The 17,807-nt window shown below is 38.0% G+C and overlaps 3 protein-coding genes and 1 long non-coding RNA gene across 8 annotated transcripts in view; 3 read left to right on the top strand and 1 right to left on the bottom strand.

Annotated features, from left to right (window-relative positions):
* Positions 1-1,010: 1,010 nt before the first annotated feature.
* On the top strand, positions 1,011-11,641 carry LOC122535059 (interference hedgehog-like). 4 transcript variants are annotated; one of them, XM_043666233.1, is made up of 7 exons: positions 1,011-1,250; positions 6,203-6,283; positions 6,642-6,896; positions 6,971-7,960; positions 8,036-8,884; positions 8,969-9,094; positions 9,923-11,641. In XM_043666233.1, the coding sequence occupies exons 2-7, from the start codon at positions 6,214-6,216 to the stop codon at positions 9,985-9,987; spliced, it is 2,355 nt and encodes a 784-aa protein (XP_043522168.1). In that variant the 5' UTR covers positions 1,011-1,250; positions 6,203-6,213; the 3' UTR covers positions 9,988-11,641. The 4 variants fall into 4 exon arrangements, with proteins under 4 accessions (XP_043522168.1, XP_043522173.1, XP_043522172.1 ...); XM_043666238.1 differs by having other exon boundaries at positions 1,012-1,250; positions 8,969-9,084; XM_043666237.1 differs by having other exon boundaries at positions 1,012-1,250; positions 10,170-11,641.
* A 398-nt stretch (positions 11,642-12,039) lies between these two features.
* LOC122535066 lies at positions 12,040-14,853 on the bottom strand. 2 transcript variants are annotated; one of them, XR_006308070.1, is made up of 4 exons: positions 14,393-14,853; positions 14,014-14,245; positions 12,416-13,238; positions 12,040-12,339 (listed from the first exon to the last, which is right to left on the bottom strand). It is a non-coding gene; the product is annotated as an uncharacterized LOC122535066 (long non-coding RNA). The 2 variants fall into 2 exon arrangements; XR_006308071.1 differs by having other exon boundaries at positions 12,040-13,238.
* Positions 12,366-13,702, top strand: LOC122535063. Its single transcript, XM_043666247.1, has 4 exons — positions 12,366-12,662; positions 12,761-12,902; positions 13,020-13,141; positions 13,223-13,702. The coding sequence occupies exons 1-4, from the start codon at positions 12,366-12,368 to the stop codon at positions 13,655-13,657; spliced, it is 996 nt and encodes a 331-aa protein (XP_043522182.1). The 3' UTR covers positions 13,658-13,702.
* LOC122535056 overlaps positions 14,156-17,807 on the top strand; it is a 31,480-nt gene continuing 27,828 nt past the window's right edge. Inside the window, exons 1-2 of the mRNA XM_043666227.1 lie at positions 14,156-14,283; positions 16,762-17,314. Coding sequence (XP_043522162.1) covers positions 14,276-14,283; positions 16,762-17,314 — 561 coding nt within the window. The 5' untranslated portion in view covers positions 14,156-14,275. The remainder of the gene's footprint in view (positions 14,284-16,761; positions 17,315-17,807) is intronic.

Genomic DNA, 17,807 nt, shown 5'->3' with positions numbered 1-17,807 from the left:
CATGGTGTTTAATTTGCTTCCATTACATGACATCGTGCCAAACGCAGAAATCATTTATTTTGAGGAACAGATGTTTATTTATATGTATATCTACAAGTTGTATATTGTATGAATTTTGTTGTATGTAATATTATTATTATTATTATTAATATTAATATCATTATTACTCATTTTAAAATGGAATACATTGTAAAATGTTTGTTAAGTTTTTGACCTTGCTTACATAATGGAGTAAAAAAAATATTTAATATTTTAGATTGTAACCAAAATAGGTTTTTATTAATGAAAAGAATGTGAAAAAAAAGGAGAAATCAAATTTGGGTAGAATTGATTATTTGAATTTGCATCCTTTTCAATATGACATACTACGATATGTAATCTATCTATATATGTATGTGTATGTACATAAACATATATATACATATATATATACATACATACACACACATATATACATAACTACAAAGGAGGTTATTGATCACAAAGAAGTGTAAAAGAAAAAAAAGGCAGAAATCAATTGTTGTTAATTAATGTTACTTTGAATACAATATACTAATATATATTTCTATATTTCCACTCTTAAATCATTTATATCTGTGTCATACAACAGAAAATTCTTTTCAATGAACAAAAGACTCGGTACATTATAGTTTCTGTTCCGTGAAATTGTAATTGGCGCGTTTCAAGTTTTAAAGATGGCGCTGACCACGGGAGCGTGCCGTGCACGATATCCAATATTCCACAGCGAAAAATTCCCTCTTCATGATCACCCTGAAACCAACGAAATCGCGATATAAACTCAAAATTTCTTTTTTTCCACTTTCTCCTCGCGTTTGACAATTTTCTGGGTGTTCGATCCTTGAGATAGCTCACCTGCGTTCATCAACCCGATTCGAATAGCACTTGATCACGTGACAGCGACGTACCAACCTGCACGTGAGTACCTAGATCGAGGCATACGTACGTCGGTTACTATACTTTATCGCGGTTCAAAACCCGTCGGTCTGCATTCCAGTGTGCTGGTGGACGCCAAGCGTCGTATTCTGTAGGAGGTCGGACTCGGCAAGGCTCGCGACGACCGTTCTGGAGAAAGAAAAAAAAAAGAAAAAAAAAATGAAGCTACCCACCGGTGAACATTATTAACACAGGCACGTCGTTTTCCACCGACGAGGGAAAATTGCGATCGGTTCGCAAGAAATCGAAGGGATCTGGAAACGGATAGATCGCACGGCTGGATCGAATGGAAAAGGGTGAGTGTGCCCAAGCGTGATTATATTATTTGTTTTCTTGGTCTCTCGCCTTCTTTTTATTTTCCTTATTTTACATTTTGCTCTGCCCACGTTCACTGATTCACCGTCGTGAAATCGTAATGAACGCGCACGAAGGGGGACCTGTATACGCTGTTTACCGTGTCACAAAACTTTCGTCACGGTGTCGCTGCGGAGTGATCACCTGCCGGAAGGGGTGAGCCACCAGTATATTTTCGTGAAATTTGAATACGACGGATAAAACGCAATGAACAGTCGGTTAATTGTTGACAATTGGAAAAACGCTCGTTCGGATAATACCGCGCTGTATAATGCGCCTGCGTTCTACAAGATACATTATATTATTGTTGAGAATGTTAGCCAAGTCGTAAAATCGAAGATTTTACAAGTTTACATGTACAAAGAGTCGAGACAATCCGTAACGCGTAAAGAAAGACACGGAGCTGAAGTCTCCGTGTCCACTTAGAGTCTTTCCTTCGTCGTGGTATTGTGTATATTTAAAAGGAATTGCGTGTAACGTGCAATTTACGAGAGAAGATTTTAAACGTACGTAATTTTTTCATTTTTCAGACAACGTTTGTATTATAAAAGAATTCGATGCGCCAATAAATTTTGTTAATCAACTTGATTCAAGTTGCTCATAACTTTGAACGTCAGTCTACATCAATCAATATCGCTAATTAATATTTCAATTTGTAATCTTTTCAGCCAAATATATATATACATACATACATTTTGATTTCGCACCAATTTTGATACGCGAGCGAATTGTCAACTTTCTGGTAACTAGCCATCGATAAGAAAACATTACTAATACTTGGGCTAATTATTGTTGTTTGTTGCTTAATTAGTAGCAGTAAGTGTATAGATAAAACAACGCGAGAGTAGCAATTTAATTAAACGTTACAGCGTTAATGGTTGAACAAGCAGTGGCTATGGGAAGTAGATTAAAATAGCATGTGACACATATACGGCTAAATATTCGTCGCTCGTTTTAGTTAAGCAATCGCCATGCATGCCGAGCAGGGAAGTTAAGTTGGTCATGTGTCTTCTCATCGGGATGAAACATGACGATGCGAAGAGAATAAAAGTTCATGTCATTAATCGACAATCAACAGAAGGAAGGATCCACTTGTCAAATGCGTTCGACCAACGGGAATCTGATTCTCTTGGTTCCTGTTTGTTACGTGTAACGGAGTACCATGGGTTTCCTCGTGGAGAATTAACATCAGTTTCAACCCTATTCTAAAATTGCGATATAACTTCAAAACTATTTTTATAAAGAGATTCATCCAGTCATTGCGGTTTAATGCAAAGAGAAATTTAAAAAGAAAGTTACAGAAATTGTAAATTTCCATTTCATTCGGACCAAAATATTCTTTTAGCAATTAAGGGAAATAGATGGATCGCGTACTATATATATATTTAATATATATGTACGTCATTCTAATTAAATAATTATTAGTTAATAAATGTAGTGACTCACGTGTTATATGTTACGTAAAATATTTTGGAACATTATTGGAGCATTTTGGAGCCACAAGGAAGCAAAGCCGTCATAATTAGTGTTCATATCAGTCGGATTTGAAATTAGTTTAAAAAAAAATATTTATATCATATTTATATTATATATAAGGGGGACTTATATCTTACAATATATATAAATCCCATTTCGGCACTAAAGAAACTTTAAAATATTTTGTACAACATACATACTGTATATAATAAAATGTTCGAACACTTCCGTGAGCCATCATAACTACAACAAAAGAATCTGTCTTTCTATATTTTGGTCAACGAGAGGAGGCCACGAGCTTGTGAAAGTGGGACTCAATTCGCACTGATACACCGTGATCTTCGATAAAGCGAGAGGATCACGGGTGCAAAAAGGATTTCGGGGATTGAGTCCGGTCTGTGGTCAACGACAGGTTGTAGAACAGAGTCTAATTCTTGCTTAGCTGTGTGCTTGTGCGTACGCGTGCTGTATGCGTGTGCGTAACTCTGGTGGCATTGGCTCGTCCGTAAGGTTAGGTTATATTGGAGGTGCGCACGCGCGGGGCACAGGGGCTTGACAACCACTGCTTTGGAATTCGAGTTCTTTATTTTTATGAGAGCCAACGTCGGAAACCAGCCTCTTTCGGACCCTTCTCACCTGTTACATACCACCGGCATTTATGCTACCATTTAACCAGAAGTTAAGAGTCCTCACGTGCATAAAACATGTTCAACTATCTCGTCCAATGGGACGAAACCGTGCTCTTTGTCCTTGTGATTTCGTCTTCGATGAAAAATCCCTCTTCTCTCTCGATTGTCAGTCTTCCGAATTCGCTTCTTCATAATGAACAGTGATTCTTCGTAGAGTTTCGTTCTTTTACATATTTTTACAATGGAACTTCTATTTTTCGTTTTGAATGAAATTTTCATCGAACGAACGGTGTCAGTTAGACTTCTTTAACTGATTGTGAGTATAAACTTTCGTTGTGCAAATTGTTTACTTATATAATTGTAAACTGTGGGAGTATTCAATGAAATTCTGATATAATTGAAGTTCACTGTTGTTTGATTGTAACATTGAATTCATCCTATTTTTACAGTATCTATAATATATAAATATACATTATTTACATTAGTTACAATATATAATATATATAAAAACACAATAGATTAGTACCAATAAAAATATTACAAGTGAAGCGTACAATTGATGAAAAATGTATTTCATCGCTGATCTGATATATTAATCTACGCTCTTTTCATTAAGCAGGCACATAAACTTCATGCAGAATAGAAAATTCTCTCCTCTGTCGTAGCTCTGCACGTTTCAAAATTATTATTAATTACGTAGGCGAGCAGCGGCGGTGTAATCCATGAATAGTACTACCTACATACGTTTAACGCGTGTGTTAGCCAACAAATAATTTCGATCAGTCTTGGACGTGTCAGCACGGTTTTTTTTGCTGATCTTAGACGTGTCAGCACTCGGTGCTCAGGACTTCAGGACGGTCAGCCGTTCACACGTGGGTGGAAAGCGACGCGCGGTAATGAACGACACCGTATATAGTCAATTTCGCGTTGTTGTTGTGGGCACCTCTGTGTCCTTCATTTTTTTTCACGATGCAGATGGATATCTCGTTTCGAGCCTGTAACATTCGATGGAGTTTCGAGGATAATTGAGGATAAAACAGAAGAGGAACATGATGTGAAGATTCATAAATTTTTACTTTTACACAATTAAAAACAGAAATCTAAATAGAGATTTTTCCCCCATCTTATAAATACTGTAATGAATGGAATTTTGTACAGTGATATGATATATTTATGAATTGACAAAATTGTACTCATTATGCTCTTTCATATTTGGAATTTCTCCCATTTCCTCAATATCTTTTATAAATGAAGATACAGTAATGCTTTCTGTGAATCCACATTTCTTCTGTGTATACATGTATGTAGATAGCAGGTTTGCTAACTGGCCACTCACATGGGGCTGTACGATGTTTCTAAGAAATTCAAAATCCAATTTCTCTTGATTAGTGCGAATGAAATACGGGATACACCGGACACGTTTCTTTATCTTACATATGTATATAACATCAGGGGCTTCGAGGAATCAGTTCCAAGAATTGGTGGGGATAGCGGTGGTCATTTAACGCGACATCTTTATACACCTTAATCCTTCACGTACAGTGATAAGAAAAACACGCATATGGATGTTTAATAACATTTTATCGACTGTTTGCTTGTAGAAACACGAAAGAAGCAAGATATATACTGTTTTGTAGGATGTTTGGGCTTTCCAAAAAAAAAAATTTTGCGATCACCACTATTCTGACAAATATAAATTGTTCTGTGGAGTTAGTTTTCCACCACAATTAATTAATATGATAATATTTTATTTAAACACTTTGAAATAATAGTTGTGTGTGAAAAATATTGTCATTATAGAAGTATTATATATTATATATATATATATTTATAATATAAATATATATATAATATTAATATATTGTCATATATATATATAAAATATTAATATATGACAATTATTGATATTGAAAATATTAATATATGACAATTAATAATATAAATAATTATATCCTAATTATTTATATTATTATATATATTATTATTATTTAGTTTTCCACCACAATTAATTAATATGATAATGTTATATATTATATATATATTATATATATCTATATATTTAATTTATATGTAATATAAATATATATATATAATATTAATATATTGTCATATATATATATATATATATATATATATATAAAATATTAATATATGACAATTATATCATAATTATTTATATTATTATATATATTATTATTATTATATTATTATATATATTATTATTATATTATTATATTATATCATTTTTATTATATTACTATATTATATCATTATTATTATATATATATTATATCAATATTGTTATATATATATATCATATATATTATTTATAAATTCATCGCTCTCTGGAGACTCCCTGCGCGGCAAAAGTTTTTAAAATTCGCGCATCTGCGTGATAAATCGCGATAAGTCGCGATAAATCGCGTCGTACCAAGTGTCCCTGGGGGGGGGGGGACTGGAATGCGCGACCCATTTGGCGGAGGGGGGATCGAAAGCGCGCGCGCGCGTCCGCGCCGAAATGACGAGCCGCGATCAAAACTAGAATGAACGCATTCTATTTTCTCGTGAACTCGCCACGTTCTAAACTTAAACGTGGTGGTTGACCGGCATCAATTTTAGCGAACCGTCTCTCTCTCTCTCTCTCTCTTTCTCCTTCTTTCGCGGGAAGCCGGCGCCACGAATTTTCCACCGGCTCGGAAAAGCCAAAGAGTACCAAAGAATCTGAAAGCTTCTACTTGAATCAACCAACTATCTAACACTGAATTGCTAATTCCTGTTTTCTTTTGCAGAATGAGTCAAGATGCGACCTGTGCCCTCTTTATGCGCCGTTGTTACGGTCCTGCTTCACGTCCTAGCCAGCCTTGCACATGGTCAGCCTCATGCTTTCTTTTTTTGTTTCTTTTTATTTTGAATATTATATATTCTAATGTGGGTGCATGTTTTCACCTCCATCTACATTTTAATAATATATATATATATATATATATATATATATATATATATATATATATATATATGTATGTATGTATGTATGTATGTATGTTGTTAGTATATGTTATTAGGTATATTATTGTATTATTGTTCTTCTCATTTCTTTTTATTTTGAATATTACATTTTAATGTAAGTGCATGTTTTCACCTGCATCTACATTCCAGTAATATAAATAGTATATATAAATGTATGTTGTTAGTATATATTAGATATGTTATTGTATTATTGTTCAACAGGGCAAAAACAGGAGCTAGGTATGACCTTCACCAGACACCCCCAACCCCTGGACGCGCCAATAGGCGACGATGTGAATTTTGAATGCAATCTGAACCTCGCCGCAGAACGTTTCTCCTGGCGCCACAGACCATTAGGTTCGGATAAGTGGCTGCAAGCTTTCCACGCGCTTAACAACGGCGGCAAAACGTCCAGACACGTGGTGATCTTCGACAACGAATCAAAAGCTGGGGATTACCGTTGCATAGCCTTTTATGGTAAATAAAACTTTGCATTTCCATCATGCGTAAAAGTCCAAACTTTTAGTAACTTGGTTTTATTATACTATTAGGTTCGAGCGGTTTAGCTTCTGATCCGGCAAGATTGACGCTTGCCACGCTGGAGAAGTTTACCGATAAGAGTGACGTTGTTATAAATGTCCCAGCAGGGAACACCGTGCCTATCACTTGCCCCGTGCCTTACTCAGCCCCAGAGGCGATAGTACAGTTCTACAAAGACAACAACCTCGTGCAGAATGTTAATGTAATCGGCAGCAAGACCATGGTCATCGAGAACGCCAAAGTGTCCGACAGTGGATCGTACCACTGCACCGCTAGCAATTACATAACTACTCAGATATACTCGAGCAATCACAGGACGATCCTAAACGTGTATACGAACACCAGCCTTCAGGCGCCGTTTTTCGTCAAACAGCCGCAAACAGAGTACAAGGTTCTACGGGGGAGAAACGTAACTTTAGAGTGTTTCGCCGCTGGCTACCCAGTGCCTTCTGTCACGTGGAGCAGACTAGGCGGTTCGTTGCCTTCGAACTCGATTAAAACCGCGATGGGCCTCGCGATAATTAACGTCCAGTCAGCGGACCGGGGGGAGTACGATTGCGTGTGGAGCAGCCACGGCGTGCTCATCAAGTCTGTGATCATACTGAGAGTGATGGAGGCTCCAAAGGTGATCAAACCGCCGAAAGCAGCCACGTTCTCCGAAGGCGGAGAATTGGATCTCTCTTGCACAGTGACCGGCGAACCACAGCCGAAAGTTGAGTGGCTGATTAACGGGGAGTCTCTGATACCTGGCGGCAACGTGGAAATCGAAGGTTCGACTCTCTCCATCTCCGAGGTCGAGAAGAAACACGCCGGCATCGTTCAGTGCGTCGCGAGCAACGAATATGGCTCCCATTCCGGTTACAATCTGCTGAGAGTGAATCCCAAGCAGCATATTGGCACGACTGAGATCAGACAGGACTACGAGATCTCGAACTCGAGGCACAAGCACACTAGAGGTGGAGGGAGAAGAAGGAGTAAGGATGGGAAGCGTAAAGGCACTGGTAATTTCTTGCAACCGTGCACCGGCTCACTTAAATATTCATTTAAATATTAAATATTTTTATCTCGATTTTTAGCTGTGCTAGTACCACCGAACCAACCGAACGTCACCAGACTCTCGGACATATCTGTGATGGTTAGATGGTCCGTGCCTGAGAACACGGGACTGCCGATTCAGTTCTTCAAGGTTCAGTACCGGGAACTCGGGCAGAAGATGAACGGAAAACAGGCGAAGTGGATGACCGCGAACTCGGAGATACCGAATCACGTGCGGTCGTTCGAGGTGACCGATCTTCAGCCCGATCACACGTATCGGTTTCGAATAGCCGCAGTTTACTCGAACAACGACAACAAACTCAGCCCGAACTCCGTGCGCTTCCACCTGAATAAAAACGTGGGTATCGAGAGCAACAGGATGCCGATACCATTGTTGACGAACACCGAGGCGTTGGGTCCGCAGGAAGTGTTGCTCGTTTGGCAGAATTCGGACCGATCGGTAGACATCGATGGCTTCTATGTGTATCATCGAGCCTCCACATCGGCCGGCGATTACATAAAGACCACGGTCGAAGGGAAAGATTCCTTCAACATAACGATTTCCCACTTGCTGCCGGACACAACGTACGAATTCAAGGTGCAGAGTTTCTCCGTGGACGCGGCGTCGGAGTTCTCTCAGATCCTCCGGCAGAAAACGGAGAAGGCACCGAACATGAACGAACGGGACAGCCACGATAATAAAAACGACAATGGCAGCAATCTGACGTTGGACAGCCGGGTGAGACCGGCGGATGATAAGAACGTGAACATGTACGCGATAATCGGCGGAGTTCTCGGCGGGTCCACCCTGTTGGGCAGTTTGACTGCAGTCGCCGTGGTGTATAAGAGGACAAAACACAAGCAGAGCCGGGAGTCGTCGCAAAGCGAAGGTAAATTTCACTTACAACTATAATTGTCGTACAATTTGTGTAAGCTTGGCGAAAGATCGTGTATCAACAGGTTTTTCAATCTAGGAAAACCGATAACGAACGGGAGAGTAATGAACGGCGGTGTAACCGACTCGAAGATCAACATAACGTCAAATCCACTTGCCGGACTCGATACGTCTGAAGACATAATACAGCCTAAGGTCGGTATTTGTAAGTAGCAATATCAGTACTTCAATCGCTTTTGTCGAAGGAAGAGAGTGACCGGGGGCTACGTGTTCCACTGGGAAACGAAGCACGATAGATTGCAACGATATTGTTACGTTACGTTCCACTTGAAATGGAATTTTCAATCGTCAACTCGCCCACGGTCATTCAGTTTCCCCACTCGAATACAAAATAGTGCACTAGACAAACAGAAACGTAATCTTAGCTGCGTACATGGCTATTTCTATACGCCTTGCCGATATTTATATCGCAACTATTCGTACTGTCGTGTGTGTGTTCTTGTCGGCTTGTAACCCCGAGGAGCTCGATTTTCAAGTAACGAAAAAACACAGGAACATTCCTTTTTTTTTTTTTTTTCGATTCAAATTGTACATCGTAAATATTTGTTGCGAGATAATTTTGATATAAAGAGCAAACTGGTCACACCCCTGTCGTACGTACAGTTTGCTGTGTTTTACTGCCACCAAAGGCTATGAAGTATGAAACTTTCATTCGTGCTCTTGTTTTCCCACACGTTCGATAAATCAACGTGTATAGAACCAATCATATCCTCGATACATGTACCTCCGGATTAGTGCATTGATTCGAAGATTATTACCATCAAACCTGATTAAGTTATTACTTGGATGGTTACGTTCGGTGATCGAGTTGAATAGCGGGCTCCGCCAGGTTACAGCTGTACGCCATTTTTCTTTTTTTTTTTTTCAATTTTTATCCTTTTTTTTTACAAGCGACTACCATTTTTCGCCCCTCCGCACTCTCGCACGCGACTGTATCTATATTTACATTCAACTAACGTATTTCTGCTTTCAGACTATTCGATATTAAGGAGACTAGTCTTTTCTAGCTTTAGCAAATTGGTCGCGTGCTGTCCTTAAAAAAAAAAAAAAAAAACATTCTACTTGCACAATTCTCTGCACTCTCTCTCTGGGAGCCGCTTTTCTTTCCGTTATTTTCCGAACACCACACACGTACGTTACACACTATCTACACGCCTGTGCCTCTCTGCCTCGAGTGAGATCTGAAAGAAGCGAAACAAAACACGCATGTTTCTAAACAGACCGGGCAACAGTCGCCGATGGAAATGGCCTCGTTTCTTAACGGGCAAAACAACAGCAACAACAACCATAACAACAGCGACACAGCTGGAACTGACCAGTGAAAACGCATCAATAGACTGAGAGCCCCCTCTGCTCCAGGGATCACTGCCTGTTGTAATATAATACTTTCGCAAACCGTTTTTTACTCCGTGCTTTGAGAAAAGTTCTCTCGCCACAGTACTCGGGGCCATAGATGTTCCATTTCTGTCAACTATTTGTCTACATCGCGACGAAGAGACTATGCCAAGAAAATGGCATGTAAACGTTGTCGCTTCATATTTTCTTTTTTTTTTTTTTTTTTTTTTATTTTTTATTGAAAGACTTTTAAAAACTTTATTTTTTTTTTAGGTTTACCAACGGACGAACCGTTTCAAGACATTTACAGGGTGTCACATTAGGTATGCTCAAGTGTATCAATCGCGATTGTTAGATACGCATTTACCTAACGATTATCGCATCCATCCTACGTATTTAGGACTTCTTTCCGTTTTCTTTTGCGCAATGAAATTGCGACTCTGTTCAAGCTCAAAGTAGGAAATCGACGGTCGACCGTGAAGTGGTTAAAATTCGCTGTGTACCTGTCTCCACTTTCTCATCTCTTTCATCTCTCTGTCTCTCTGTTGGTGTCTTTCACTCGACCCTTTGTTTCCCTTTTGTGTCCACTTGATGGTCGACGATCAGCGAGTTTTCGTTTGTAATTAGACACGCGAGAATAGAGACTTTCAAAAACTCGTAATCGATATAGTATGTTCGTTCTTTTTTTTTTTTTTTTTTCTACTCGTGACGTGCTAGCTTTTATTATGTATTCGCCCAGTGTTTTATGTATACATATATATCGACTTTAGTCCAGGCAGCTTTCTATTAAGTCACATTTGTTCCCTGAACTTAAATTAATTAGCGTCCATTATCTTATGTTGTAAATACGCGAGATTATTAGTGATTATACGTTGCATTCAGAGGCGAATGATCTTGTGCCTGAATGAAAAAGACAGCTGTGTTATGATTGTATTTTATACACGTCTTAGAATGTTGAGTCGACGACGCTGGAATTCCAGTTTGAAAATTCCGGGAACCTTTTGTCTCTATTTCGAATTGTCATTGCGTCGTCATTGCGAAGTATTGTGCCGTACGTACGTACCGTGATTATTTATAATACATTGTCATCGTTGAAACCGACAGAAACAACGATTCTATAACGGAATGATTTTTGCATTCAGACAAAGAGTGGACGAGCCGCCGCACGCCACTGCAATAATGGAAATAATTCAGTGAACATACGTCGCCAACAGTATTTGTTATATAATGTCGAGAAATTAACCTGTAATAGCAGTATTTTCCTAGCCTCGAGCTCTTACGCACGTATACAACGTCCTTTCAATAATCAACGTTAGATTCCTGACGGTAATCAAGCTTTATGATAACACATCTGGGGGGCGGAGAAAGAAAAAGTCCCCGAGGATCACGTTGAAACTTGGTTTCGATCAGAGTTTCGACGTAGAAACGAAAAAGAGAAAAAAGGAAAAAAAAAGCAAAAAATTGTAAATAAGTATTTATATGGTCTCTCTCGACGACGTTGCGTCGTTCTGCGTATAACCTATCCTCTAAGTGTAATGTTAATTATTTAAATCTTCTCTCTCTCTCTCTCTCTCTCTTTCTCTCTCTCTCTCTATCTATCTATCTATCTATCTATCTATCTATCTATCTATCTATCTATCTATCTATCTATCTATCTATCTATCTATCTGTCTGTCTATCTATCTATCTCTATCTATATCCATCTATCTATCTATCTATCATGAAAGAAAGCGATCCACGGATCGAAGAAAAAACAAGAAACAGAAATCGAAATTTACAAACAGAGACGAGGACGAGTGTCTTGTATATATATTAGGAAAGGTTGAATTTGAAACGAAGATGAAACATACTTTGTGCCTTATATCTTGCCTATGCAAAACCGTTAGCGTTAAGGCTAATTATTTATATACACCTATGTATGCGTATCGACATTTTGTGTACTTAATTTTTTTTTTTTTTCTAATAAACACGCTGAAACGAACATCCGGACCCGCCTCGATTAACGTCTGATTGTTTCCAGTGTGAGAACCTCGAATATAAAATTGTCGACATAACCTATAATTAAGCGAAGAGATTACATAATGGATACCGTCGATACTATCACCATAGATAATGCTATAAAAATATTTACGTCTGTCATGTGTTCTTTAAGTGTCACCGATAAAAATGTGTTTTTGTCGTACATCGCTGATAAATGGAAACCAGAGCAAATAAAGTCACAGCCTTTCACGGGGGATACGATGCAGGAGTCTTCGGAATGTACTGTAGAAGATAAACAAGTAAAAATTATAAAAATGATCGCCAACGACATTAGAAAACGAGTACCAATGGATGGAACGTTTCCGTTGGAAGAAATTCTACCACCAACGATCGGCGAGGTCTGATATTTTGTGCAAACAAGTAGAGCTATGTATATTTCAATTCTTCAAGTGTTCTCTTATGAGAAAGAAATGTCTCAAGTTGTGTAATTCTGCAGAACTCGGATTGCGACAAGGAGTCAACGAAACACGTCGACGCGTTTCTCTACGACAATAGAAAGCTAGATGAACTTATAGAAAATGGGGAGGTGGTTAACATATATTGTGCTGACTGTTTGTCTGAAAATGTGAGGCAATATAGTAAGGAAAGCTTTAATCTCTCTAACTGTTTTTACATTTCATATTGCATTGCAAACGAAATTATGCGATGTCTCTTTGATCATTGCTTCTATTAAGACGAAGTGGATTTGCTTTTAGATATTATCTCGCACTCATTGTCACTGTCTGCTGTGCTGTATATATTTCACAGCATTTTACCAAGTTTACAAGGGAAGTTTGTGCTTGACATAGGTTCCCGATTGGGTCCTGTTCTGTATGGAGTAATTATTCCCTTTTCTTTCATCAAGTAAGAGGTCGACAGTCAAAAGATGTATGTTGTTACTTGGAAATCTGTCTTTCAGGCATATGTATTGACGTCTGCGGAGAAAATTATTGGCGTTGAAATGAACAGAGAATGCTGCCTGCTGCAACATGACATAATAAATAAATATAACATGAACGATCGCATTGAGATTGTGAATAAAAGGATTGAGGAATGTCCTGAAATAGTTCAGACGTGTGATGTGATCATTATGAACAATCCGTTTGAATTTTATGCCTCAGAATCAGTGCATAGAGAAATTTGGAAGTTTTTGATAGCCAATATTCAGAGTGGGACAATTCTAGTTACCAAACCATCCATCGAAACTATCTTTAAAAATTTGAAAATTGGTCCAGCAAGTCAATGGGTGAAGTCCTACAAACCGGAAAAGACTGTAGATGAATTTGAAATATTTGGATCAGTGGCCGTGGAGTCTGCTGAACACGAAGATATAAAATTCTATGAGGTGCTCTAACCCCAAAGAGACAATTAAAAAGACTGTGAATTTTTTATAAATTTAGATAACGCGTAATATATAATTTTATTTGTTTGTTTTTTTACGAGAGAAAAGAAAATAAAGAAAATAAATTGTTTGGAAATCGTACGAGAACTGACGATACAGGTGTAACTGCAATGATGACTGTTGCGTCAATCGTAGGTGGAAAGCTTCCCTTCTAGGAGGCTGATTTCAATGTAATGGATCCCCTCCTTTTACACAGGAACTCGTGTATAGGTGGTCACTGCAGAGTGGTCAAGTTCAAATCTCGAGTTCAGTCGGCCATCAGCTACGATTGACGTACAATCATTGCATACATGGCTTTTCTCAATTACCACAACCAGGAATTAATATTCGTCGACAGCGAGCAACCATGAACGTCAAGAATGTCCGGTCGAATTCCACAGACTTTTAGTTTAAAAAATCAGATTGTTCTGTGACATAAGCGTGTTCGAAATTAATTGCAAAAGAATTTGCTTCTTCTAAAAATAATTTTTGCTACGAATTTATGAATCTTTTCTAAAAATTGTAATTGTAAAAATTTTTTTTTTTCTTTGTATTATCAATCTGGAACAAAATGCAGAATACGACATCATTATGGGCAGGTAAGGATTGTATATCGAAATAAAAAATCATAAATATGTATCTCAATTCTATGCACGTTGATACAACAATATGCACTCTGCATGATTTCTAGTAATTCCATCTTTTTACCACTTATGTACATATCTGATTCGGTTATAAAAATTCCTTAAATTGTTTCCCAAACGTTGTTCATCCAAAAATTAATGCAAACGCACGATACATGTTATTGCCTATTTAGGACATACAAGTCATTAGCCTTGGGTCGACACTGACCCGATTTCATCATAAATATGAGCCCGGCTGCTATTCGAAAGGTTATACGCCTTCCTTCGCTCGTGTCATCTTCGACTTGCCAAATAAAAATTATTCAATTATTTCTTCTGTCTGATCTTTCCTTCGTTTCGATAAAACCAGAAAGGTTAAAAAATAAAAAAAAAAAATTATCAAAAGGGTATCCTCCTTCCAACAATGACATGCATCGGGACCAACATTTACATTTTCTTTATCTCTTTGTTAAACACAACATATCCTAATATGATGTCAAATCAATCGACGCAAAGATCATGGAAAATAAACTGGAAAAATATATCTTTTTCTTACACTGATACTTTTTCAGACCTTGTGATTCTATTTACGTGTTTTACGTCTCGTTTCCTCCGGCGAAGAAAAAAAAAAATAATAGGATCCTATATCGCAATCTTATCTTCCTTCGGACGTGTGCCGTCTGTACGCAATTAGCGAGCACTCTCGAGCCCGACAGAAAACAACGCGTGGGCGATACTTACTTGACTTGAAGAAAAAAAAACTAATGACAAAAAAAAACCAAGGCAAAGACGATAGAAAAGAGAGGATGAAAGAAGAAAAACGTGGATTATATATTATCCCGCTCGTTGCGCCGTGCACGATTATTTCGTACAATGAACAAGAGAGTCGAACGGAACGGTCGCGGCACAGATAGGCTCAAGTGGCCAAGGGGCACTTGAACTGACGAGATAATGGACCGATTGTCGAGAAAGAGAAAGAATCAAACGATACCGAGCGATACGCATGTCGGTTGCTGCAACCGTGATCATTCAATCGCGCTTTCTTGTTTCTTTGCTTCCCAATGACGCACTTGTGACGTCAATCGGAGAAGCAAGAAGCAACCCTGGCATACCTTTTATGCATCTTTCCCTCGCATTTCTTCGACCCGGATACACGGTCCTTGGCCCGTCGTTTCTAATAATGTCTCGTTTTGCAAAAGAAAAAAAGTACCGCTTTTGCAAAGACCAACGAGACATAACCTTTCTGGAAAATTTCGAACTTATCTCGGTAATTGCTACATATTTGAGTATCGTTCGAGTACCAGGTTGTTTGAAATTAGACTTTTCACCATGTACAATTTTTTCTTGTTCGACGAACGGATTTTTGGATTATACGACGTATTGTTATTGCTGAGAAATAGAAACTTCATGTGTGTCCTTTAACTCTCTCTGTTACTAATATAGGGTGGCCATTGAAAAACTGAAAAGTTTGAAAAAGTCATAACTATATTTATATATATTTATTTATAATTATATTTCCAAGTGAAGTAATAAAAAATTACAAAAACGTATTTGTAAAAGTTATTTTTGTTTTATATCATTCAGTCTTTCAGCGACCAGCCTATAGAAAGCGCAGTGAAAAGAAACCCTTTTGGAAAAAAAATCCCTATAAAAATACTACGTCAAAGGTCTAAATACAAAAAGATATAATCACTTGAGAAGGCAAATTGATTGATTCCATTCTTTACTAATTTTTTAATTTTGTTACATAAGCACGCGATTCATTTCTTCAAGAAACGAATATGATCTACAAGATCATTTACCGTTAAGAGGCCATAGATGGATAGAAAAACCAGTGCTCGTAACATCATCGTTTTTCTGCACTCTTTAATTTTAGCCGTAGCTTTTCAATGGTCTATGCATTGAAATAGAATCATAGTTTCACTATGGGGAACAACATTACGTGTGGTAGTATAATTTCAAGATTAGATAAGAGCTTGTAACGACAGTGTTTGTATAACAAAAATTTATGTCGCTTGTAATATATATGTGCCATAAAAGCAGCTTGTAGTCATATTTCTTCATGGACGTGCAGAATGAAATAAGATCTGGTATAAATACGCATATAATTCAAATAACATCCTTCACGGAATCTATTAGCAACTGTTCTTTTTCAGTTCATTTTTCTTTTTTTTTTTTTTTTAACAGAAGCAGTAGTTAATTGTCGAATTTTACAAAATTCTAGAGTTCAAGCGGAATTCTTTTATAATTGTCAAGTTATAAAAATAAAATCTGACAATTTTAATTCAACCGAAGAAATCGTACGTTGAACGTTGAATCTTAATGGACCAAAAATATCTGTTTAATATATGTCACTTTATTTTAGTCAGTCGTCGTAAAAGTTCAATAGGTACCAAAAAATTTCTCCGTATCCGGATTTCGAATCACAATCTCCTCCTCCCATTCCTGTTTCAGCCGGACGTTCTCGTCGAACGACGACGTGGTCGTTGCGAGTCGATTGCGAATCGGCATCGGGGACGATTTAACGAGCGGTCCGCCGAAGGGAACGGTGAAGATCATGAGTGTGACTTATGTGTCGAGCATCGACGAACATCTCTCGATACGAAACGATTCACCTGCAAATGGAAAGGTCAACGAAAGCAAGGGAGAAGAAGGGAGAGACAGCAAAGGCAGTCCCTTCAAAATGAATTGCGGCCGATTGTTCAAACCGGGTCAGTTGATCAAGCTACGTTTCCCATCTAGCTCTCACGTGGTTCATGGAATCGAACGCGACGACCTCTATTATCGTCGACGCCGTGGCCGCGATTGGTTCAGAGTCAGTGCGCGATGTGTCGCCTGTATTTCAAATCGTGCGTCGAGCAGCCGAGCGGCGTCGTTGAGAGGACAACAATGTGTATCCTCTCGGCATGGTGGCCGATGTGACGATCAACAACCGCTCTCAATCCACGAAACGACACGATCGAGACAACTGTTGCTAGGACCAGGTTGCAACGAAGTCGGAAACCAGGTATATATTTCTGCATGGCAAACAGAGCCACGTTTTACACGTACAGGGTGTTCTAGTGATAGTGACACGCGAGACTTGATTGTACGAGTCGAACGAATTCGTAAATTCGCGCTCATTTTTCACTCTCATTTTTCATTTTCTCTCCCTTTTGTCGATTATTCCGTGATTTTGATTGGGACAGAATTATTTCATCCTCCAACAGTATAACAGTGCTTATAAACTTGGTTTACCTTCTTGTTTCATTGTTTGCTAAATGTACGTTTGCAGTAGCTTGTAATTTTTACATGTACTTTCAGACTCGTGTATGTATATGTTTATAGTATATTTATACTCTACTATATTACACCTATATGCTATATCACATACTATGTTATATATTAATACACCATAATACATACTAGATTGTATACTGATATACGTATATACTTTTAGATTAGTTTCATACTCTATCAAATTGTGATAATCATGCCTTAGTTTTAAAGCCAGTGTACAT

Source organism: Frieseomelitta varia, unplaced genomic scaffold (genome assembly GCF_011392965.1).
Source record: "Frieseomelitta varia isolate USP_RPSP 00005682 unplaced genomic scaffold, Fvar_1.2 scaffold_666, whole genome shotgun sequence".
Classification (NCBI taxonomy): domain Eukaryota; kingdom Metazoa; phylum Arthropoda; class Insecta; order Hymenoptera; family Apidae; genus Frieseomelitta; species Frieseomelitta varia.
Note: the sequence above shows the minus strand (reverse complement) of the source record. Positions and strands in the feature narration are given on the sequence as shown.